We start from the raw sequence: 24,309 nt of genomic DNA on the forward strand, positions 1-24,309 counted from the left end.
CCTTCTTGTTCCATCCTCACCAATCCAGGTTCCATCTTCACCAATCCAGCCCTCAAATGATCCCCATCCCTTCTTAGAACTCAGAGATAATCTCCAAAACTGTGAGTGTCCCTGATTACTTCTAAAATAAATGTTTACAGAGCAAATTCTCCATGACTAGCCTCTGCCTCAACTCTCAACCTTTGCCCATAGTCTCTTACTAAGCCCCACCCTCTCCACTGCACAAACCACACTGGGCTCTTTGCTATTCCCCAGTAGCATCCTGTACTTCCCTGTCTCCACACCCTTGCCCAGGCCTTTCTTTCTGCCTGGAATGCCCTTTCCTCTTCTCCATCTACAGCCACTCATCCCTCTGGGGCACCTTCCTCTGGGTGGCCTTCCCCACCCAGTGAACAGAACTGCCTTTCCTGTTTCCTCCTGATGGGGTCTGTCGCAGCCTGAGAGCAGGGCCAAGTCTTCACTGTGTGTGTAACCCAAAGGCCCACTGCAGATGCCTCACACGATCAAATCAGGTTCCTGGGGGACAGAGTCTTACGGCTTTAATGAATTTCCTTTGTAGCACTTATACTCTGAAATGGTATATAAATTTGCTGATTATAAGACAGAAATGCTGAGGGTAGAGACTCCACTCCGTATTATATTCACCACTACAAGCCCTGGAATTACTACTGAACACAGTAGGTGTTCAATACATTTGGTTTATTCCTCCAAAAATTAAAAATGGAACTATCATATCATCCAGCAATCCCACTTTGGGTATTTGTCCAAAAGAACTGAAATCAGGGCTTTGAAGAGACATCTGCACACCCATGTTGACTTCAGCATTTTGGGCATAATTTCTTTATCCATTCATTCATTGATGGACACTTAATGGCAATAGCCAAGATATAGAAATAACAAAAGCATCCATCAATGAATGAATGGATAGAGAAAATGTGGTGTACGCACCCAGTGGAATACTATTCAGCCTTAAAAAAGAAATTCTGCAATATGCAACAACATGGATGGCCCTTGAGGAAAAAAACATGCTGAGTGAAATAAGCCCATCACAGAAGGACAGATATACCTAATTCCGCTTGTATAAGACATGTAAAATAGTCAAACACACAAAATCAGAGAGGGGAACTGTGACTGCCAGAGGCTGTGGGGAGAAGGAAATGGGGCTTTGGTAATCAACCAGCATAAAATTTCAGTTAGGCAAGATGAGTAAGTTCTAGAGATCTGTGGGACCACACTGTGCCTATAGCCATATTGTGCTTGTAATGGATAGTTAAAAATGTGTAAAGAGGGTAGATTTCATAAGTGTTCTTATCACAATAAAATACAGTAAAATTGGTTTAATCAAGTGAATTCACTTGAACAAGAAATGTAACGATTTTTAGCAATTTGGCAGGGTTAGTTGCTTAAACAGTGGTATGCGTTTCTAAAAAGGGTTGTTACTAAGTGGGGAAGTGTAAATCATCTCAAAGTAAACATCAACTACCTGGGATCAATCAGGTATTTATTATAAATGCACTTTCGAAAAGAGTCCCTTTAGTTAATAATAACAGTCACTTCAGGGCAAGGAGTCTCTGCATTGTTTCCAGGCTGAGTTTACTTTGCAACTAGAAAAGGCTGCTTCTGAAAATGTCCTCCTGGCTGAGAGCAAAATGATAGCTATAAATCAATAACTGCAGTAAATATTTACTTAGCTCTTACTACATTCCTGCACTGCCCTGTGAGCTCCATTATCACTACAATCTTGTAATCCCTGCAACAATCCCATGAAGTAGGTACTTTTATTACCCCCATTTTACAGGGGAAGAAAAAAGACTCAGAGAGGTTAAATAACCGATCCAAGGCACACAGCTGTTTCTCAGGGGAGCCCAGATTCAAACCCAGGGTCTCGGATCCCAGAGCCTGTGCTTTCACCCACTGCGCTGCACCATATGTGCACCAGGATGGTAGAATCAGAGGTGACTGTACTTTATTTTCTCCTTTTCGATTTGTGTTTTTCTAAGTGTTCTACCATGAATATATATTATTTTTATATCAAGAAAACAACTATGCATATTGTAAAAATGATTGGCCCACTTGCATTATTATTGAGGAGGTTGTTCTTTTTCTTCTACAATGGCGCTTTTGGTGAAGGTAATTCCAGCACTTTCCTGCCAGAGGCTGTGCTGGGTGTGCCGAGCACCACCCTGAGGGGGAAGCAGTATCTCAGCAACTACACCCCCGAGGAAGAGGCGGCCCCCAATCAGCGGGAGCAATGGGAACTGCTGATGACAAAATAAGCCACAGAATGAATGGTTCTGCTCCACCGGCCTTCTCTCTTCCCTGCCCCCTTCTCCCCAGCTGACCAGACGCAGGGCAGTGGCGGGGAGGGGCTGATACCAAACCCGGTCTGGGAGACTGTCCAGAGGGAACACAGGTTCCCAGGCTCCTTTTGCAGAGGCTGGATGTGAGTTCACCTCAAAGCTTTCAGCTGGTAATGGCCACCTCTCGGAGAATGTAACTGGCTACCAGAAAACCCCGAAGGTTGTCTCCCGGTACCTAGCCTGAAGTGGGTGTGGCCACTGAACCTACCAAAATTTAAGTAAAAGCAAGAACCAGGCGTGCCCGGGACGGCGTTGTGCTGTTTATCTGCTCTCTGCTCTTCCCACTCCTCGTTCCTTTGGGATTTTGCCCAAAACTCTGTAAATTAATTTTTCTGTGCCTGTTTCCTCATAAAATAAACAAGCTAACCTCACAGCCTGTCCCTCCTTCCTCTGGGGGATGTTGTGACAATAACAGATGGGTGAGCCACTTGTCCCTGAAGGCCCCTCCAGGGCAAGGGCGGGAGAGCCCCATTTCACAGGTTCATGCCACGCCACAGACATGGGAACAGAGGAAGGTTCCAGGCCATTACTCAGGCCACTGAACGCTGCTGCTTCTGGGCATGTGACCAAGTGAAAGGGAAAATTGGGTTTCGTATCTCACTTTCCATCTCAGATGAAATATCAGATGAAGAAGCAGGCCAATTTAAATAAGGCTGAGCCCTGGAGAAAGACAGCAACTCGGTATCATCAGTCATTTTAGGCTCTTTGCTGGAGAGGGAAGTTGGTAAAAAACGTACCAAGAAAATCCTGTAAGTCCTGGAGCCTGGCTTAACCACTGCATTCTGCTGGGCCTCAGTTTCTATAGCTGTGAGTCAGATGATCAATAAGGATTCTTTCTGGATCTTAAATTTTAGCTATATAGGGTGGTTCCAAACAGTAAGCTTCTTTGAAATAAAAAGTCAAATTCCCAGGAAAATCGATTTAGCTCAGCATCTGTATAGTACAGACACGAACTAGTTACGGTGCCAGCCTAAGATGACCCTTCAGATGGCTACAGGAATACTGAATGAACAACTCTAAATGACACCATAATCAAACCATAAGTTTCATTTTATTACATCCCTTCCACTGGATTCATGTGCTATAGCATCTGGGCAGATTTGAAGGTCCTTGAATGTTTCTTCTTTTGTTTGTTTATTTGTTTGTTTTTTGAGATGGAGTCTCGCTTATCACCCAGGCTGGAGTGCAGTGGCGCAATCTCGGCTCACTGCAAGCTCCGCCTCCCAGGTTGATTGACGCCATTCTCCTGCCTCAGCCTCCCGAGTAGCTAGGACTACAGGTGCCCGACACCACGCCCAGTTAATTTTTTGTATTATTATAGAGACGGGGTTTCACCGTGTTAGCCAGGATGGTCTTGATCTCCTGACCTCGTGATCTGCCCGTCTTGGCCTCCCAAAGTGCTGGGATTACAGGCGTGAGCCACCGCACCCGGCCAATGGTCCTTGAATGTTTCTATAGGTGTAATTAGTTGCCCTAAAGTTTAACTTATTGTCATCCAATTCCAAACAACTCTATACTGAAAGAAACTATCCGAGGAAGGGTTGTGGAATGAATGACTTCCAAGGATGCTTAAGAAGTCACCCCATCTAACCTTCTGATATTGTTATATATTAGGATGAACAGATCCAGGAATCCCGTGTCACGCACATGGAAATTGTCCATTCCTCATTTTTCAAGTGGGCTTTGTGTATAAGTCAGCCAAGAAAGTCTCATACAATATGTCTATAAATCAGACGGAGTTAGCTTGGCAAACATTACTTGCACTGAATTTTCTTGAGGCAAAATGCCAACAGACTCCACCCAAATGTGATGAGGCCAAACATTTATAAACAAGGCTTTGACCGTGACAATGCATCTTGTCATTCTGTGGTTCAGAAGGGCAAAGGTAATGTTTCTTCAGGTTACAGTTTTCTAAAGAGAAATGTTAAACCAAGGGGATGACAACTGGGGTCAAGAAGGGCTGGAAAGCAACTTCTGACCTGAAGACCCTGCCCCTCGCCCTGCCCTGTTCCTCTTTTCAAACATCTTGGCATTGCACAAGTGTCCTGCTTGCTTGTGGACAACAGCCAGCTCTGCAGACCAGCTCTAGCAATTAAGTTATCAGCTAACCGGCTCCTCAAGCCAAACTATTACTCAGAGACAGTTATTTCTGGGCTTATGTCACAGATGGAAAGAAAGACCCAGTCAGTGGGAACCATGGGAATCCACACGGGGCTCCTTATAAAAAAAATGACTCACTTATTTGCTAAAAGAAGTCCATGTAGTTACCAACAGTATTTCAAAACAGTCAAATACCTCCAGAAAAGGAAATACTTTAGAAAGGTATACATGAAAAGATGTTCAACCACACTAACCATGAGGAATGAAAATTAGAATTGTAATGAGATGGTGGGCGTGTAAACGGGCATGCCTTCTACAGTGGCATTTTTGGCACCAGCTAACATAAAAAGACCACAGTTCCTTTTGATTCCAAAATTCCACTTCTAGGAATGCATCTTAGAGTTACATCTGCACATTTTTTGGATTAGTCTCTATTTCATTTATTTTTTTACATCGATAAAGAAAAATTGTATATATTTATCATGTCCAACATGCTGTTTTGAAATATGTATACACTGAGGCTGGGTACAGTGGCTCATGCCTGCAATCCCAGCACTTTGGGAGGCAGAGGCAGGTGAATCACTTGAGCCTAGGAGTTTGAGACCAGCCTGGGCAACAAGGTGAAATCCCATCTCTACAAAAAATACAAAACATTAGCTGGGCATGGTGGCATGCACCTGTAGTCCCAGCTACTCAGGAGGCTGAGGTGGGAGGATCACTGGAACCCAGGAGGTCAAGGCTGCAGTGAGCTGTGATCATGCCACTGCACTTCAGCCTGGGCGACAGAGCCTCGAGATCCTGTCTCAAAATAAAATAAAACATAAAATAAAGTAAAATTAAATTAAAATAAAACAAAATAAAATAGGCATTCATTGTGAAATGGCTAAATTGAGCTAATTAACATATGCATTACTTCACATACTTGTTTTGTTGTGGTAAGAACACTTGAAATCTACTCAGTGATTTTTTTTCTTTTTTTTTTTTTTTTTTGACGCAGAGTCTAGCTCTGTCGCCCAGGCTGGAGTGCAGTGGTGCAATCTCGGCTCACTGCAACCTCTGCCTCCCGGGTTCACGTGATTCTCCTGCCTCAGCCTCCTGAGTAGCTGGGATTACAGGCGTGAGCCACCACGCCCGGCTAATTTTTATATTTTTAGTAGAGATGGGGTTTCACCATGTTGGTCAGGCTGGTCTCAAACTCCTGACCTTGTGATCCGCCTGTCTCAGCCTCCCAAAGTGCTGGGATTACAGGCATGAGACACTGCACCCGGCCAGCAATTTCTTTATTTTTAAGCTCCTCCCTACTCGGCACTTTTCAAGATACATTTGCACATTGTGCCAACTGGATACACTTGCACTATACATGCTAACCTGTCTACATCCACTGTGGCACTGTTTGTAACAGCAAAAGATTAGGAAGAGCCTGAATGTCACCAACCAAAAGGATGCCACCTATTAATTCTGGTCCATCTATATGATGGACTGTGGGAGGCAGCTCCAAAGTACAGACAAGGACAAGCTCCAAGATTTACTACAAGTGGGAAAATCACAACACAGGGCAGTGGAGTGAATCCTGCCAGGGCTCCATGGGAGTGGGTGGGTGAGCTGGGAGGAGCCCCAGGGTCTGCAGACAGGGTCTGCTCTGGGAGAGAAACTGGGGGATATGGGTGGGACAATCTTCACTATCTTTTTGTAGCCTTTTGTCCCAAGCACACACACACGTACCCACTGCAGGGCGCTTCAGAAAAAGGCAAAACACTGCATACATGGTCTGATCTGTGTTTTGTATCTTGATTTGGATTCCAGCTGGAGGTGACTTTGAGAAAGAGACTAAGATTACAGGTGAATGGAGGTTTCTTGAGGAAACTGCATCAGGGCACATGTGAGAAATAGCCCTAGATACAAGAAAGAGGATTATGGCAAAAAGAATTGGAGGAGTGACAGAAGCCGGGCCCCTCAGCCACAGAACACCACTCCCGGGTCATTCTCTTCAGCAGGTTTCCCAGCTCCAGTCCTTGCCTGCATTCTCATGGCTTTCCATACCTCTACGGTCAGGCCCAAATACTTCACGTACCCTCACCGCCCCTGCTTTTGATCTCCTGAAGAGTAAGGCCCTTGTCCGAGTCCCAGGACTCGGCCATCCTCTGCCCTCCCCTGAGAAATGCTGAGCGCTTGGCCGAGCGGGCCCTCTGAGCTGGGCCCGTCTATTCCGGAACCACCCCAGTTCTATAACATGAATCATGACCGCCCCTATCACCAGTTATTAATCATGATCCACGTTAAATGGTTTACACATGGTATCTTCAAAACAACCCTGGGAAGGAAAATTCCCTTACTTTATGAAAGTGGAAAGAGGCTCACAGGGCCCCATGCTGGGATTCAAGCTCAGGTCAGCCTCCTCCAGGGCCCACAGGAGTGTGCCTGCATCTCCCCACCTCCCTCCGTCTTTCTAAGGAAAACACAGACGCTCCCTGAAAGCCTTGTTATTTTCAGCGTTTCCACATCCTCCGGCTTGTTTGGATGGTCGAGATGCCTGCCGGGCACACGTACATGAAACCTGAATTCGAGCCACCTGTGTATCCTGGGCAGGGCCTTTTGCTGTTTCCCTCCCACTCTGTGCTTCATAGATAACAGGAATGGCTGATATCTATGGAGCGCTTAGGTATGAACACAGATCATTCAGATCCTTGTAAGATCCCGCTGTCCGAGAGAAAGTACTTTCCCCTGTTTTAGAGCAGGGGAAAATGAAGCTCCAAGAGGGGAAGTAACTCGCCCAGGTCGCCTAGCTGGTGAGAGAAAGAGCCGGGGACAGGGAGAAACGTGCCTGGCCAGTGTTTCTCGGCATGGACTGCCTACTACCTCTCTTCCACCTAGAATCCTGCATTTATAATCCTTCCCTCCCACCTTCTAGGCTGGGGGTTCTCCACTGGTGCCCAGTGATTAGGAGGGAGAGGGGCTTTACCACCTCTAGCAACAGGGATTGAGGCTGTGTAACAGGAACGTCCCCATAACACCAGGGAAGGTTATTAAATGTTTCAAAGTGTACCTGAAAACTTAAAAAACATTCCTTCTTTATTTTCGTTAGGGGTTTCTAAAAATCCTAGCTTCCGAAGTGGGCTAGGCGGGGGTGCTCCTGCAAGCAGTGAGGCACAGGCAGAGGACCCAGCATCAGGCCTCACACCCTCCCTGTCAGACGCCCATGAGGCCGACCGGGTCACTTGGTGACTCCTGCGGGGCAGCCACCTCTGCTTCCTTCCAAAGCCCTGCCCTGGGAGGAGGCTGGTTAGTCACAGAGCCTGCCCCACCCTGTCATCTCTCTCATTCAAGTCCTCCCCTCTGTTCTCTGAGAGGGCAGCCTTTACACTGGGGCACACAGAGATGCAGGACAAAGCCCAGGTCGGTTTCGGTAGGTTCTCCAAGTTTGCCAGCCCCTTCTTTCACTTGTTTTGGGGATGGCAGGGTATGTAGGAGGGACAGGCTCAGGAGTGGTGGCTCAGCCCTAACCCAGATTCCTCAAAATGGGCCCCCCCGTATCAGAACCCTCTGGACCCTGCCCATATGTTCCTGAACCGTGTACCAGGAAGCAGTTATTTTTTAAATAAATGGTGTCTTGCTCTGTTACCCAGGCTGGAGTACAGTGGCACAATTATAGCTCACTGCAACCTCAAACTACTGGGCTCAAGGGATCCTCTTGACTCAGCCTCCCAAGGAGACAGGACTACAGGAACTCACCACCACACTCAACTAATTTATTTTATTTTTTGTAGAGACTGGGTCTCTCTATGTTGCCCAGGATGGTCTGGAACTCCTGCCCTCAAGTGATCCTCTCACCTCGGCCTCAAGTTCTAGGATTACAGGTGTGAGCCCTTCTGCCTGGTTGAAGCAGCAGTTTAACAGCTCCCCAGGTGATAACTGTCTGTGGACCCTGGGGCTCACTGCACTGGTCTTCTGAGCATCATTGGCAGCCGTGTGGACTCCAGTGCAGAAAGGAGCAGCAGGGACAGGCTGGCCTAGAACACGTATGCCAGACGTATAACACAGAAGGAAATGACAGCAATCGCATGGCCCAAGGGAAGAGAAAAACCAGCAACCAAACGCGTCCAGAGAACTCAGTGGCAGGCCCAGGGCTGTTCCTGCCAAGTACAGGAAGACCTGGACATTCCTAATAATTCTAGGTAATCAATAGAAGGTTGAAAGAGACAATCCTTCAGTGGCTTCCTGGTACTCTCAGAGAAAAATCTATGCACTTCCCTAGGGCCTACAGCTCATAGCAGGTGGCAGGGGGGCCTCCCGATCTCATCACCCACCACTTCCTGGCTGCTCCCTAGCCTCCGCCTTCCCCGAACCTGCCAGGTCTCACCTACCCTCTGCCTTTGCCAATGCAGCTCCTCCTGCTGCAGAGCTCTTCCCCCAACTCTCTGCCAGGCAAACCCTCCATTCTTTATGTCCAGCCTAAATGCCACCTCCTCAGAGAGCCCTCCCTGACTGCCCATCCCTTGCTGTGGGACATGTCTTTGTTTCAGGTGCATTTGTTTTGTGTTTTGGCTCCTCTATCTCCCCCACTGCATGCTTCATGAAGGCAGCCATGAGGTCTCACTGTTGCTGTGAAACCTAAGGCACCTGGTACCTGACACGTAGTAGGTGCTTAAGAAATTGACCAGGGGGCACCTAGCAGAGTGGGGTGTACAGCAGACATTCGACATAAGAAAACCTCTTTCGCCTTTCCGCTGTCCTATGAGTGAGAATGCAAGGTAGTGTGTACTCTTTTCCAAGCAAAATTATCACCAAAAATTGCTAAAGGAAAAAAGATAGAAGATTTGATGTTGTTGGGGGAAAGCATCAGTTACATTTTCTCATGGGGTTTGCTGCCTTCTCCAGGTGTGTGGCTGGCAGCTGCATTTTGCCCTGGTTTGCATCCACGTCTCTTGTGGTTAACAGCATGTACTCTGGAACCAGACGGCCTGGTTTAAATCCCATTCAACCACTTGTTGGCTATGTTGGTCATCAGCCACCTTAAAATGTAGTGGCTTAAACAATAACTTCTATTTTCTCTGTGGTTCCGTGGGTTGACTGAGCTCAGTTGGGTTCCTGCTTGGGGTCTGTCAGAAGGTGACAGTCAGATGGCAGTTGGGGCTGAAGTCACCTGACAGCCCAGTTGAGCTGGTTCTGTGATGGCCCCTTCACTCACAGCTCAGCTGGACCAGGCAAGCAGGCTGCCTGGGCCTCTTGGCCTCTCCCTGTGGCTAGCTTGGGCTTCCCTCACAGTATGGTGGCCTCAGTCACAGTATGACAACTACTGTTGGACTTTTTAGATGGCAGCTGGCTTCCCACAGAATGAACACTTGAACAGATTTAGGTGGAACCGGCAGGGCTTCTTATGACCTAGACTTAGGAAATCATGAAGTATCACTTCTGCAGAATTCTACTAACCAAAAGTGAGTTAGAAGGTCAATCCAGACGCATGGACAGAAAACTCCCAAGGCACGAATGCTGGGAGGCACAGGTCTTGGCGTGGTGGTGGGAGGAGGCAGCATCTTTTAAGACAAGCTACCATACTTGCTACATGATTGTCAGCAAATTACTTAAGCTCTCTGTGCCTCAGTCTTCTCTTCTATAAAATGGGATAACTGCTCCTACCTCACAGAGTTTTTGTGAGGAGCAAATGAGTTAATAATATGTGGAAAGCACTTAATGCACTATCAGAGTATTAACTATTATTATTATTACTCAAAAGAGTAAGGAGCAAATGTTTTTCTCTGATTAATCTCTGTATCCCAATGTCTGAGATATCCCATGAAATGTTTTATATCATAAACATAAAAATGGAATGCTCTATACGCAAAGTAAGTGAAGTGTCCTTCTCCCCATCAAATAAAACTTTTCTTTTCATGTAAAAGACTAGGTTTCAAGTTTAGATAAAAACAGTCATTTCTCACAATCAATAATGCATTTGATACATTAACAAAAACTCAAAATAGCTGCCAGGGCTGGCGAATGCTGCTGTGAGTCATGGTGGTGATATGCTCACATCAGGGCCGGAAGCAGCAACACTTGTGGTGTGGAATTTCCCGTGGCACCAGCGGAAAAGGAGTCTGGATGCGTTTGTCAAAACTTCCCCGAAACAAAAAGAAATCAGGATTTCCTGCTAGAGGCCCAAGTGGCTAGTGATGTCCAGGACCTCACAACCCAGCCTCAGACCGGCCTTAGCCCTGGCTGGAAAACAGGATCTGCCAACAAATCAGCAGGGCTGGGCCCCCCCTCCAGGGATGGACACTTTTCTGTCACTGCCAAATCCAGACAAAGCTCACAGTCAGGTCACTGAATGCAAACTCTAAATACAAAAATGGCTTCATGATCGAGCCTGTGGCTTGCATGTTCTGTTCTACAGAATTCTCTACCACATCCTCCCATACCTCCTACCCCTCAGTATTCCATGTGGCCTTCAGGACAAGTTCGAGTCTACTGCCACGTGCACCCACCTGCCGTGGAGCCGTGTTCCAGCCACACGCACAGCTCCCTTTCCTCCAAGGGCCCTGAACTCACATATCTCTCTCTGTTGTTTCACACACTCTTTCTGCTGTCTAGAAGAGATACCGACAGGAAGGGCAGCCACGGTTATCTCTCCCTTGACTCTGCGCCAGGCAGAGGCTGTGGTAAGAGTGTCATGTCTTCGTCTCACTTTATCTGCACACCGGCCCACAGCACCCTGCCTTGGCTGGCCAGCGAGCTTGCCCATCTCTCCAGCCGGGCTCTCATCAACAACAGCCCTTCGGAAGGACAGACACATAGACCAAAGGAAGGGAACTGAGGGTTCCTGGTCTCTTAGGAAAAAAGCTTCTGTTATTGCCTGTCATTCCTTTTTTTGCATATGTGTGTGTTTTCCTCTCAAATCCTTCTTGTTACCAAAGCCGAGAGGGGAAGTCATTCTTATCTGGACATCTGTAACTGTTCTCTCTCCTTTCCTGGGCAAGCTTCAAAATCCGGTCTTTTGTCTTCAAAGTTCAAAAGTAGATGCGTTTGTACTTCCCTCATTGTGGTCTATTGGTGCCTTTTTCATTTTTTTCTGCACCCCTCTTAGTCACAGCTTGGATGTCCAGGCCCCGTTTCCTAGCTCTGTCGATTCTTCTGAGATATGGGTTGAGGAAACCTTATCCGAAAAGGTTGGGACCGGAAGTGCTTTGCATTTCAGATTTTCTGATTTGGGAATACCTGCATGTATATAATGAGAGAGCTTGGGAATGGGACCCAAGCCTAAACACAAAATTCACTCATGCTTCATAGACACCATCTACAGATGGCCTAAAGGTAATTTTATAGAACATTTAAAATAATTTTGTGCATGAAACAAAGTTTGGATTGTGCCCCGTCACAGGAGGTCAGATGTAGAATTTTCCACTGGTGGCATCACGTCAAAAAGTTTTGGATTTTGGAGCATTTTGGATTTTCAGTTTTCAGTTTAAAGATGTTCAACCTGTAGTGCGTTTGAGCCCCTCAGCTGTGTCAGCAGACCCTTGAAACAGCCTGTTCCTGTTTGTATCGCTACTCAGGCGCCTTTTTGATGCTTGAGGCCTAGGGGGACTTAAAGATGTCTGTATATAAATGTTAAAATGGTAATCAGTGATTCTGAGCTTCTGTTATTGCCTGTCATGTCATCTGAAGTGCAGTTAGATCCTCCCGGTTTCATGTACTATTACTGTCTCCAACTTTTACTAGCAGGGCGTTTTCTGTCCTTTTATTTTTCATTGTCTTCTCAGTTCTATTCATTGGTTTATAATGAATAGGCTGGGATTAAGAGGCAAGGGCTTAAACATCAGGAAAAGACACTCTCGAATTTTCATTTGACAGCTGTTGTTCCTGAGAGAATAAGTCGATCTCTTACAAAATGTAGAGTTTTTTCCTTCTAGAGTTATTTAAATTTTTAAAAGGGAAAAGCTGCACTATTTTTATTACCAAAATCAAGTCTATTGAAGGCTACACAAAACCTCATATTCTCAAGAAACCATAGGAATAAACAGCACCTTGAAAATGCCATGTGCTAAATAGATGGACAAGCATACCAGTTGCTACATTATAATTTTTCAAAGGATGTTACGATTGGAGTCAGAATCCAGAGGCTTGTCCTAAGTAGCTGGGAACACAGTTGTGTTCATGCTAACTCTAGAAATAAATCCTAGATTATGTTTAGGTTCAGCATGGACTCAATAGTATTCTAGGAAACAGTATTTCAGGGGCCAGCATGATAAGAGGTCGAGTGGGAAGGAAAATGCTATGTGCGTGGATAAAGGTGCTCTTTCTTCTCATCGCAGAGTCAAACACCTGGCTACTATGGTCAAGGGCAAAGGATGTTCTGAAGAGTGAACCAACTCAGATTTACCTACACACTTCAAGAAAGCAATTTAGAAAACCGCAGAAATCCAAACATTCTTTCATTGGCTACTAAAATACAAGAAAAGAAATCAAGAAAAGTTTGTAGGACTTTTGGGAAGTTATTACTTGATCAGAATATTATTATTATAAATATATGAGAACATTTTTATCCTTGCTTGATGAGAATTCAACACTTCATGTCAGCCAGGAAAACTACAGGTTAGTAACTAAACTAACCTAGTCTGTTGTCCTTAAAGATTTTCTGCTAATGGCCAGGTGCGGTGGCTCACGCCTGTAATCCCAGCACTTTGGGAGGCCGAGGCGGGCGGATCACTTGAGGTCAGGAGTTTGAGACCAGCCTGGACAACATCGTGAAACCCTGTCACTTCTAAAAATACAAAAATTAGCTGAGTGTAGTGGTGGGCACCTGTTTTCCCAGCTACTCGGGAGGCTGAGGCAGCAGAGTCGCTTGAACCTGGGAGGCGGAGGCTGCAGTGAGCCGATATCATGCCATTGCACTCCAGGTTGGGTGACAGAGCAAGACTCCGTCTCAAAAAAAAAAAAGAAGACTTTCTGCTAACCGTAATTTGAACTAAGGAACATTTGAGGGGTAAGGAGCTTCCACATGGAGTAGCAGAGTAAAAATTGCTCCAAAATCAATTGCCCTCAAGGGTTTCATTTATACAGTTCCTAAACAGGAGATTTAGATGACATTTACTCCCCTGGAACGCTATGTATTTCTTTTTTTTTAATAAATAGACATGAGGTCTCACTATGGTGGCCAAGCTGGTCTCGAACTCCTAAACTCAAGTGATCCTCCTGCCTCGGCCTCCCAAAGTGCTGGGATTACAGGCGTGAGCCACCGTGCCCAGCCAGTTACTCAGCTTTTGAGGGTTAATCATCAACTGCACAAAGGCGAAAGGCAGAGCACTGGAGGGCAGCACACCAGTGGCCACCTTTCCTCCTTCCCAGGCATGAGGCCCGTAAAGGAGGCAAAGACCTGCCAGTGAAGTCAGTGGGGGATGCTTTAAACATCTTGTGGGGTCACAATTTGTACCCAGTCTATTATCCCATGTTGACGTTAATTCCTGGCAAAGGTGGGGCTGTGGTCTTACGAAGCTGGTCTTATGAAGCTGGGTGTAGGTGTGAGCCTATGTGAGAATGTGGCACTGTTTGCGATCGTTTGAGCTGAACCTGCTTTACAACACTATGTATTCTTTGGGGTAAATGTGTTGAAAATGTCAGCTGAGTGACTTTCACCACCAGCTGTGCCCCTAACACTGTGTGGCACCGGGCTTGGGAACCACGGCTGTGGCCCGTTGTGCTGTCATCGCTTGTGGCTCTGGGTCCTTCCCCACCTGTTGCTGTGTCCATCAGTGTGGCAGGGACCGCCGACTGGCTAGAACCTATATGCTATTTCTGTGTATAGGATGTGAGTAAGTACATGCCACAGTAAGTCAGACCAGGATATGAGTCAGATCATATTATAAAGTGATACAAAGAACTGATCTTCAAAGCATTTTGGAAGCATTAATCCGTGTGTCAACTCCACCGTAAGGGAGCTACAGTTTGAAAGACACGATTACTAAGCAAAGGAGAGACGCTGCAACACACGGGGGAACAGAGTTGGCTAAAGGCCTACCAGTGAGGACAAATGCATATGGTGGCAGTCAAAACCTGGAGGCCTTAAAATTTAGAGGTAAAAAGAAAGAGTTACCAAGACCACATATTTCTCCAGCATATTCAGTCAGAAATGGAGAAGTAGTGAAACATGGGCGGCTCAGAATAGCTGTGGAACATGAGCCTGCTTTATTTTCCTGTTAAAACAAAACATACTATCTGCAGAGCAACCTTTCTGGGGCTAAATTAATGCTCCTAAACAGACTCTTAAAAAAAATTGATTGGCACTGAGGTATAGAGATACACATAAAAAGATGACCGTATACAGCACTAAGCATAAAAAAGTATTAACAATCATGATGTCCACAAATCCGCAAAATGAGCTATATTATGTCCCTTTAATGGAACCCAAGCAGCTATTAAAACAAATGAAATAATCTGAATATACTGGCATGGAATGATGTCCAAGATAGACTGTTATGAGGAAAAATCAAGTTGTAGAAAATGTGCATGGTAATCCCATTTCTATTAGAAATGTGTTTGCATATGCATAGGAAAAAGTCTCTAAGAAGTGAGAGAAAACCATGAATAATTGTTATCTGTGACAGTGAGTTTTTTTTACATTCTTATTCATTGACTGAATCCTTTGCAACAAACATCCATACTTTTCTAATAGAAAATAAAGCAAACAAGATATTTATGAGAGAAGAATAGCATTAACCTGTTTTTTTTCTAAAAAATAATTGCAAGTTTCTTGGAGGCCTGGGAAGGGGAAGGGTGGCCTTAATGGCGCTCCATACCTGGCAAGTCCCTGACTGAAACAGTGAAGGCACAGCAGGCGAACCCTGGGAGGCCTTGGCTCAGCGCAGCCCTGAGCTTTCTGCGGGCCACGGAGCAGCAGAGATGGCATTCCCAAAATGCCAAGAGAAAGGAGGGCTTATTGGCCTCGGAATCCCTTTCTTGACCCCTGTCACGGGACCCTCGCTGGCCTATGTAACTGCACTTGTGCTTTGTGAGCTGTGGGGTGTTCACTGCCTGGTTGTAACCTGTGACCGCGACCCCACACAGGCTTCTGCTCAACCTTGGCACACCCGGACTTCTCAGCGTGGTGCTACCGACTTGCTGTTCAAGTGGTTGTGAAGAGTTCTCAGCCAGAAGTGAAGGCAGCGATGCACCTGCTCCATCTCCTCCCTCCCAGCAACCCGCCTTTGTTTCAAGGGGCAGGGTGAGGGAATGACTTGAGCTGCCTCTGGACCTGTGATGGCAGGAACCCATCCTGACCCTCCCGATCAGGCATTTCTTCTCCATAAGTCAACTCTGTCCTCTGGTCTGCCCCTGATGCCCCCTTCCTCCAGGACAGAGGAAGACAGCAGGCCCACTTGTTTTTTTGTTTTTGTTTTTGTTTTTTTTTTTAGACGGAGTTTCGCTCTTTCGCCCAGGCTGGAGTGCAGCGGTGTGATCTCCACTCTCCGCAACCTCAGCCTCCTGGGTTCGGCTCTCCTGCCTCAGCCTCCCAAGTAGCTTGGACTACAGGTGCACGCCACCATGCCCAGCTAATTTTTGTATTTTTAGTAGAGATGGGGTTTCACCATGTTGGCCAGGCTGGTCTCGAACTCCTGACCTCAGCTGATCCACCTGCCTCGGCCTCCCAAAGTGCTGGGATTACAGGCGTGAGCCACCGTGCTCAGCAGACCCATCCGTTTTGACTACAAAGCGCAGGCCTAGAAGCAGCCGTTGCCTCAGCCTTGTCTTGTGAAGGCTGGAGAAGCCCAGATGTCCTCTTCTGCACAAGCATTTTCTAGTCTTCACAGATCCCCTCTGAACGCTTCAGTCTCTCCCCACCCCAGAGCTTCCCTTAGGTAATTCCTACTCCTCCTTCAGATCCTACAGCCAGTGCTGTTTCCTCCAGGAGCCTCTCCCAACAACCCGAGGCCAAGGCAGGTCCCTTCACACCCTGATACCTCCCAGTGTTCACCCCACTCCTCATCTTCATTTACTCATGTGTAAGTCAACAAACATCTTCTCACAGAATACAAGCCCCTGGAGGGGCAGAGTCTTTGATGCTATGAACTCCTGGTTGACATCTGGGGTCCCTTCAGCTGCCCAACAGCTGTGCTGGAGGACAGACAGAATACGACAGGGACAGAAATCCTCTGCTCACAGCAGAGAGGGCCTCAGCCAGCACTTGGTGGGGAGGGCGGGGACAGGCACTAACCTCGGCTGATGCGCTGCTTCTCCCCAGAAAGGATGCCGGGGCTGTCGATGATGCTGATGCTCTTCAGGACCTGATTGGGCAGCTGTGAGCACATGAATCTGGAAGAGACGGATCAAAGGAGGGGTCAGAAACTGGACATCGCAGAGTGCTCCAACCATGGGGCTCCTTGGCCTCTCTGGGCTTACTGACATCTGTAAAGGGGGATCTGAAGGAGACTGACAGAAACTGAGGATGGCTAATGAAGTCATTTGTGAAGTAGGAGCTTGGAGGAGATTGACAGCACCTCCGTCCTGCCACAGAGAACGGATGCTGGCCCATGGGACAGGTATGGGAGGTGCACAGGAACCTGCTGCCACCTGCCACCTGACGCCTTTCTGTTCATTTTGATTTTAGCTAACATTTATTGAACATGTAGGAATCTTACAAATATCCTCTCATTTGATCCTCATATTGACCTCATGAGGTGAAGGAATTATCCTTAACCTAAGAGAGGTTAAGTAATGCTCAGGGTCACTCAGAGCAGTGCCTTAAACCCAGGTCAGCCTGGCGCCAAAGCCATGGGCTTCACCTCTCCTCGCTCCATGCTGGTCCCTGCCCAAGCATCCTGGGCTTCTCCCCCTGGGAATCCCTGCCTTCTTCAGGGTGCACTGCCCCACTGGGCTGGAGAGCCCCAAGCTCCCTGCCTATTCCCAAGCATGACAGCTGGAGGGACTGGGGCCTGTTTCCCCATCTGATGCCCCAGGGACTTAGCCTCCAGCCTGGTGTCCCCTATGGCCTTAGGGCCAGGGAGGGGCAGGCACCTGTGACACCCAACATCCTCCAGGTGCTTAGGAGTCTAGGGGAGCTGGAGAGTCGGTGAGGCGACCAGGTTAGGGGAGGCCCTGGCTGAGCATCTTTAGGCCTCTCTTGTTCCTCACTTGCCTGATACCATCTCCTCCTCCTGATCCTGGTCCCTTCTCCCCGTAGTCACTGCCCTCGCATCCACCCGACAGAAGCAGAGTGGGGAGGAAAAATCGAGCCTGTGGATAAGCAGACCTGGGTTCAAGTTCTGCCCAGCGTTTCCTGATAATCTGCTATGGGACTCTGGGTGAGGGCCTCCTGCTCTGGGTCTCAGGTTCCTCCGTGAAAATGGTGGCTTCCCAACAGGGTCTGGCGATGTCCTTTTAGCTTTCAGACTGAATAACTCTACAAGTGATGGTAGGAAGTGCTTTGTTACTTCCACCCTGGGCACCAGGGCCTGGGCTGGACCGTTGTGAGGCGCCGTGTATGTTTAAGGCAGAAAGTGTAGAATGCCTCTGCTTTTCCGCTACCATGGATGGCTGACATCTGCGTCTGTGTGGGCAGAAAGCTAAAACCTCAATTCTTCCGTGCGGCGGGGAAGTGGTGGGGATTACTCATAAAGTAAAAATGCTGGGAATGCAGGACAGGGAGGCCTGGCCAGCCTCCACAGCGCACATGTGGACAGCACAGCCCTGGGTAACAGCGGCCAATACTGACATTTCAAAATCACTTTCTCTGAAGGGGCTCAGGACACGATTTTCACACAGTCTTTCCTACATTTTCAAATCGGCCCAGGAAGATATAGGAAAAGATACTGAGATCCTTTTGCAGATGGAAAAGTTGAAGCACAAAGCAGTTATGACATTCTGAGGCCATGCTGCTATGCATGCTGGCTGCAGACCGCAACCTACTATTTCTGATGTCAGTGGGGTGGAACTTAACCCACAAAGTTAAAAACCTCATAACGTTAAAAGTAAAGGGTCAAGTTAGTGGAAGAGAAGCCCCCCCATTTCTACCTGTCTCCAGACACGGGGAGATTTGTGTGAATAAAGCACATGAGGCTCACCAAGCATTCTTTGTAAGTTCACAGAAAAAACCCCACCGTGCCATTATTCAATTCTCTAGAAGTGGGGTAGGAACAGGGCTCTGAGCGCATCTGTGGTGAACCTCGTTTCTCGTCAGGAATGATTGTCTCTCAGTGCCGTCCCATCCTTTCCACCACATGGCCCGAGACATCTGGCAGAGCTGAACACATCACACCTACGTGAAACAATTTTCTGCAAACCATTCCCGTGGAGAGGCTGATCTCTTCCCCAAATCACAAGCTCACACTCAATATCCATTTTTCCAAAACAGCCACCCCCTAGATTCTCAGGTGAGGCTAACAGAGGGATTCAAAATTTGCACACTGTTCACTCCCTGTGTGTAAGGCAACAGCCTTTCCACAGGCCTCCTGACATGACAGCAGAGGCCAGGCATGGCAGCCACAGAGCAAGCCACCGTGAGATGCACTGACATCACCACACGGCATACAAGGGGGCAAAGCGAGGAGCCCAGGAGGGCTGAAAAAGAAAGGACGAGGAGGAGGGGGGTGGGGAGGGGGAGGGAGAGCTTTGGCTGGGCCACCCCAAGAGTGGGCGGCTGGGGTTTTGTGTGCACAGCTGGACTCTGCTCCCTGAAAGACAGTGTCCAGGGGTGAGGGGCAGGCAAGAGAACAGAAAGGAGCATTGAGACCCTGTGGTGGCACGCTCATGCTGCGAGGTGACAACTCCGTACGAATGTGTTCCTACGAAGTTATGCTGGGATCACAAAAAATCCTAATGCTGTTCTAGCAATCGTGCCTCACGCTTCTGCTCTGAGAAAGGGAGGTGCACGGCAAACGTACTTGTTGTGTGTATAAAAGCAGTGCAGTGGCAGTCGTAGCCCAGGAGTGAAGAACCTGGGCTCTGCAGTCAGCACTGCCAAGTTCATGTCCCGACCCCATCAATTCACAGCCGTGGGACTTGGCCACGTATGTCATGTGACTCCTCTGCGCCCAGTCTCCTCCTTTATAAGCAGAGGCTCACAGCCCTTCCTGGAAGGTTGCAGTGAGCCTGGAGTTAGTGTGCACGGAAAGTGCTTCAAACAGTGCCTGACACCCAGTAAGACGGCCCTGGCCGGCCTGGCTTATTGAAATGTTTCCAAGCACAGATTTGCTGTCCCAAGATGGATTTCCTACTCCTTCCTGGGGAGATTAACACAAGGAGGATCTGTGCCTTGCCTTCTACATTTCATGTAAAATATGCAGACATGTGCTGGTTCAATCCAGGAGCCTCACACGGCTTTTGTGAGTGGCCTTCATCCAAGGATGACCTGATAAATGTTGTCTTCTGGAGTAAGAGAAGAGGGAGCAACCGAAGATCCTAGGCTGGCACTCCCAACTCCACATCCTCTCCACATCTAAGGAAGGGCCAGGGGTAGCACAGAGGGGGAATAAAGTAATGGTCCGGGCTATGAGGTCTCAGGCAAGCTGCTAGGAGTCCTGCCACACAGTAAAAGGAGAGAGTAAAGCCAGGCATGGTGACTCTCACCTGTAATCCCAGCACTTTGGGAGGCTGAGCGGGGAGGATCTTTTGAACCCAGGAGTCCACGAACAGCCTGGGCAACATAATGAGACTTTGTCTCTACAAAAAATAAAATTAGCCAGGCATGGTGGCATGCGCCTGTAGTCCCAGATACTCAGGAGGCTGAGGTGGGAGTCCGGCTTGAGCCCAGGAGGTTGGAGCTGCAGTGAGCTTTGATGGTACCAGTGCACTCCAGCCTGTGCAACAGAGCGAGACCCTATCTCAGTTAAATACATACATACATACATATCTACAGAAGGGGGGGGCAAGGAGATTACTTTAAATTTCCCCCACACTAACATTCCAATTAAATGATTAGCATTTTAAAAACTAGACTTTTAGAAGAACTAGGCAGTACCTTAATACTGATTTTGATTCCTCAACAAAACAGTAATATCTGTAGTCATTATAATAATAAAATAGCACAAACATTTCCTGACCTCTTACTGGGTGTCAGGCACAGTTTGAAGTACTTTCCATGCACATGAACTCCAGCCTTACTGCAGCCTTATAGGTAGGGCTGTGAGCCTCTGCATTTAGAGGAGGAGACTGGGCACAGAGAAGACACACGCCATAACTTGCTGAGAAGTGATGGAGCCGGGACATGAACTTGGCAGTGCTGACTGCAGAGCCCAGGTTCTTCACTCCTGGGCTACTATTACCACGGCTGCTATTACTATTACCACAGCACACACTGGAACCACTGCTGTGTGGCGTATCATGCACAGGGCAACATCCTAAAACAAAGGGGTGACATGCCACAGCCCTGGAACTCGTCCCCAAAGGGGCTTCCTTGTGTGGCTTGCTCTCTACCTAGTGGTGTGGAGTGTCAGGGTGGGGAGCAGGAGGTAGGAGATTTGGGCTCTAGATGTCTCCCTTACTCACTCATTCTGAGACCTTGACCTTGCACGGGTCTCTAAACCTCTCTGAGCAACTCTACCAGTCCTGTGGACTTCCAGGTTTGCCATTAGGTTCAAATGAACCTAAGCTTACAACAGAGAGAGTACAGAATTGTTTCAAAGTACTTCCTTTCACCCCAGCCCACTTTATTGATGAAGGTAAAACCAGAGAGGTAATATAACTTCCTAAATTTGCACGGTAAATAGGACACAACCCACAAAAAGACTTTGACAACTGAACTGTAATAATTCTTATTATATGGTCCTACCACAAATGGCTGATCTTATCTTCCAGGGCCTAGGAGGAATCAGGAACTGAATTTCACATCCAGATCACAGCAAAGCCCCTGGCTGCCCTATTAGATTGAAACTAATTACCATTTTTAAAGGTTAAAGATGGTTTAAGACTGCCAATTTCATATGGTTCAACCTAAATATGTACTTTTATAAATCCCCTCCTGACTGCCACAGGGGAAAGCCCAGTGCAATGGCCCAGCCAGGAAGGTCTGCCTGAGCCCAGGGAGAAAGGCATTTCTGGAATGTCAGGACCAGAAATGTACAGGCAGCTGCCAGTCAAGAACAATGGTTTAGGCTAGGTGCAGCGGCTCATGCTGTAATCCCAGCACTTTGGGAGGCCAAGGCAGGTGGATCACGAGGTCAGCAGTTCAAATCAGCCTGGCTAACACGGTGAAACCCTGTCTCTGTTAAAAATACAAAAATTAGCTGGGTGTGGTGGTGGGTATCTGTAATCATAGCTACTCGGGAGAATGAGGCAGAGAATTGCTTGAACCTGGCAGGCAGAGGTTGCAGTGAGCCAAGATCATGACACTGCACTCCAGCATAGGTGACAGAGCAAGACTCTGTCTCAAAAAAAAAAGAACAATGGTTTAGTGACCACGGAACCACCACCCAGGGAACTACCACATTCTTTTTATTTTTTAAATTTTTTTTCAGAGACAAGGTCTCTCGCTATGTTGCCCAGGTGGGTCTCAAACTCCTGGGCTCAAGTGATCGGCCTGCCTCGGCCTCCCAAAGCGCTGGGATTATGGCATGAGCCACCGTGGCTGGCCAACAAATCTTGAGGTCAAAGAAGAATGGGGAAAGCTTCAGCAAGGTTATTATAGATAAATGAACCACAACACACATGCACATGACAACCCAGTTATTCCCTCAGATTAAAAAAAAAAAACTATTTTGCTGGTGAATCAAGAGTGATTCTTGGCAAGAGCCTGTTATCCTTAATTTCTGCAGCTAAATTGGCTGGGGGAGCAGCACGTGCTTGGACTGATGCTGTGAACTTTAGTAAGTCAGTTCTTAAAAATTCCCAGTGGTACATGGTGACTACGAAATATTCAAAACTTGGCTGGGTGCAGTGTCTCATGCCCGTAATCCCAGCACTCTGGGAGGCCAAGGTGGGTAGATTGCTTGGGCTCAGGATTCAAGACCAGCCTGACCAATATGGCAAAACCTTATCTCTACAAAAAATACAAAAATTAGCTGGGCATGGTGGCACACGCCTGTAGTCCCAGCAATCGGGAGGCTGAGGTGGGAGGATCGCTGGAGCAGAAGTCGGGGCTGCAGTGAGCTGTGATCGTGCCTCTGCACTCCCGCCTGGGCAACAGAGTGAGACCCTGTGTGTGTGTGTGTGTGTGTGTGTGTGTGTATATATAAATTCGGCCAGGCACGGTGGCTGATACCTGTAATCCCAGCACTTTGGGAGGCCGAGGCAGGTGGATCACCTGAGGTCAGGAATTCAAGACCAGCCTTGCCAACATGGTGAAACCCCATCTCTACAAAAATACAAAAAGTAGCCAGTCGTGGTGGTGGACACCTGTAATCCCAGCTACTCGGGAGGCTGAGGCAGGAGAATCACTTCAACCCGGGAGGCGGAGGTTGCAGTGAGCCAAGATTGCGCCACTGCACTCCAGTCTGGGCGACAAGAGTGAAATTCCGTCTCAAAAAAAAAAAAAGAAATCAAAACTCAAAAGCTAAACTGAGTAAGCCTCACTTAATTACAAACACAGAAGTAACAAATGGAGTACAAGCCCAGTAAGACACCTGTGTGTTTTATGATGGGGGAATCACCGTTCAAACACCAGACAGGGGTTATCATCACCATCACCAGGCCCAGATAAAATGACTGAGACCTGGAAGGGCTGTTCACACTCCTTCAGCTCAAAAGGAAGTTTCAAGTTATTTTTCACAGAAAACGTGACTTTTTCACAGAAAAATAACTTTTTTCACAGAAAGAAACAGAGGCAATGACGAAGTACATGAGATTAAGAATTTCTTCTGTGGAAGACAACAATTTAAAATAATACTAGATCCCAGACTAAAAATGTCTGTAGCTAGCTGAATCTGAAAATACATACATTACCATTTTTTAGAAAAGGAGACTGAGAAATAACATAACATCTTATTCAAAAGCAGACTGCAGGGGGAAATGTCAGACCCCAGTGAATGCCTGGCACTTCTTGGACTGACCCGAGTACCCTGGCATCTCGGAGGATCCAGTGCTCTGGGTGCCCTTGGCTGTCTCCTCCTCTGTGGGGGGCAACTGCCTCCTGATAGCAACCTCTGGAACGTCAACAAGCACCTCCCCAGAGCAGCTCCCAGACGGCCGCTGAGGAATTCGTCCTGAGCACAGCAGTCTGTTAGAGTTTCAGAATGTCCCACTACAGCCATTTCCATAGAACTCTTTGTGTTCTACACTAAACTCCTTTTATTGTTCAAGTATGGAATTTCTCTAATATACACCTTTTTAGGAATTTATATTCATTTCTCAGAAATGCACCATAGACCCCCTTGTCACTCCTTAGACGCCAGCCTGGGAGGCTGACTCAGGCTCCGCTGCTTTGCTTAATGGTGGAGGGTGTTGTCCCTGGGGGCAGATGCCCAAGCCAGCACTCCTTAAGGAGAAGGCCAGGTAATGACAACCTGTCACCTGTCACCTGTCGCAGGGAGATTCTGGTGTGGCTGCCTGGGGGAGAAAGTTCTCCACAGAAAACAAGCAATTTTCTTTACTTGGTGTTACATTTTGACCTAGTTCCCAGGGAAGTATGCTATGTGAAAAGAGGTTTGCCTCTAGTGCTAACCCTGTGCTGTTCCCAGAGGGAAGCTATAATTATGTACACACATTTGAACGCCCTAACTAATTGACTCTTTCTTGAATAACTGCTGTGTGGCGCTGTCCTGTGGATACTACTTAATCAGGCTGTTTACTCTCAGGTAGCTGAGTTCACATGAGGCATGTCCCTTACATGTGAGCCTGACACACACTTGGTAGAAGGACAGAAACTCCTCTTGGCTGGTGCTGAGCAGAGGTGTGGGGTGGAGGACAGGGGAGAAGGGGAACCTGGATTCCGATC

The 24,309-nt window shown here is 47.5% G+C and overlaps 1 protein-coding gene across 1 annotated transcript in view; it reads right to left on the reverse strand.

Annotated features, from left to right (window-relative positions):
* Positions 1 to 24,309, reverse strand: part of EHD4 (EH domain containing 4) — a 72,083-nt gene that overhangs the window by 26,706 nt on the left and 21,068 nt on the right. The window contains 1 exon segment of the mRNA NM_001258135.2: positions 16,660 to 16,757. Coding sequence (NP_001245064.1) covers positions 16,660 to 16,757 — 98 coding nt within the window.

The sequence above is a fragment of the Macaca mulatta genome, chromosome 7 (genome assembly GCF_049350105.2).
Source record: "Macaca mulatta isolate MMU2019108-1 chromosome 7, T2T-MMU8v2.0, whole genome shotgun sequence".
Classification (NCBI taxonomy): Eukaryota; Metazoa; Chordata; class Mammalia; order Primates; family Cercopithecidae; genus Macaca; species Macaca mulatta.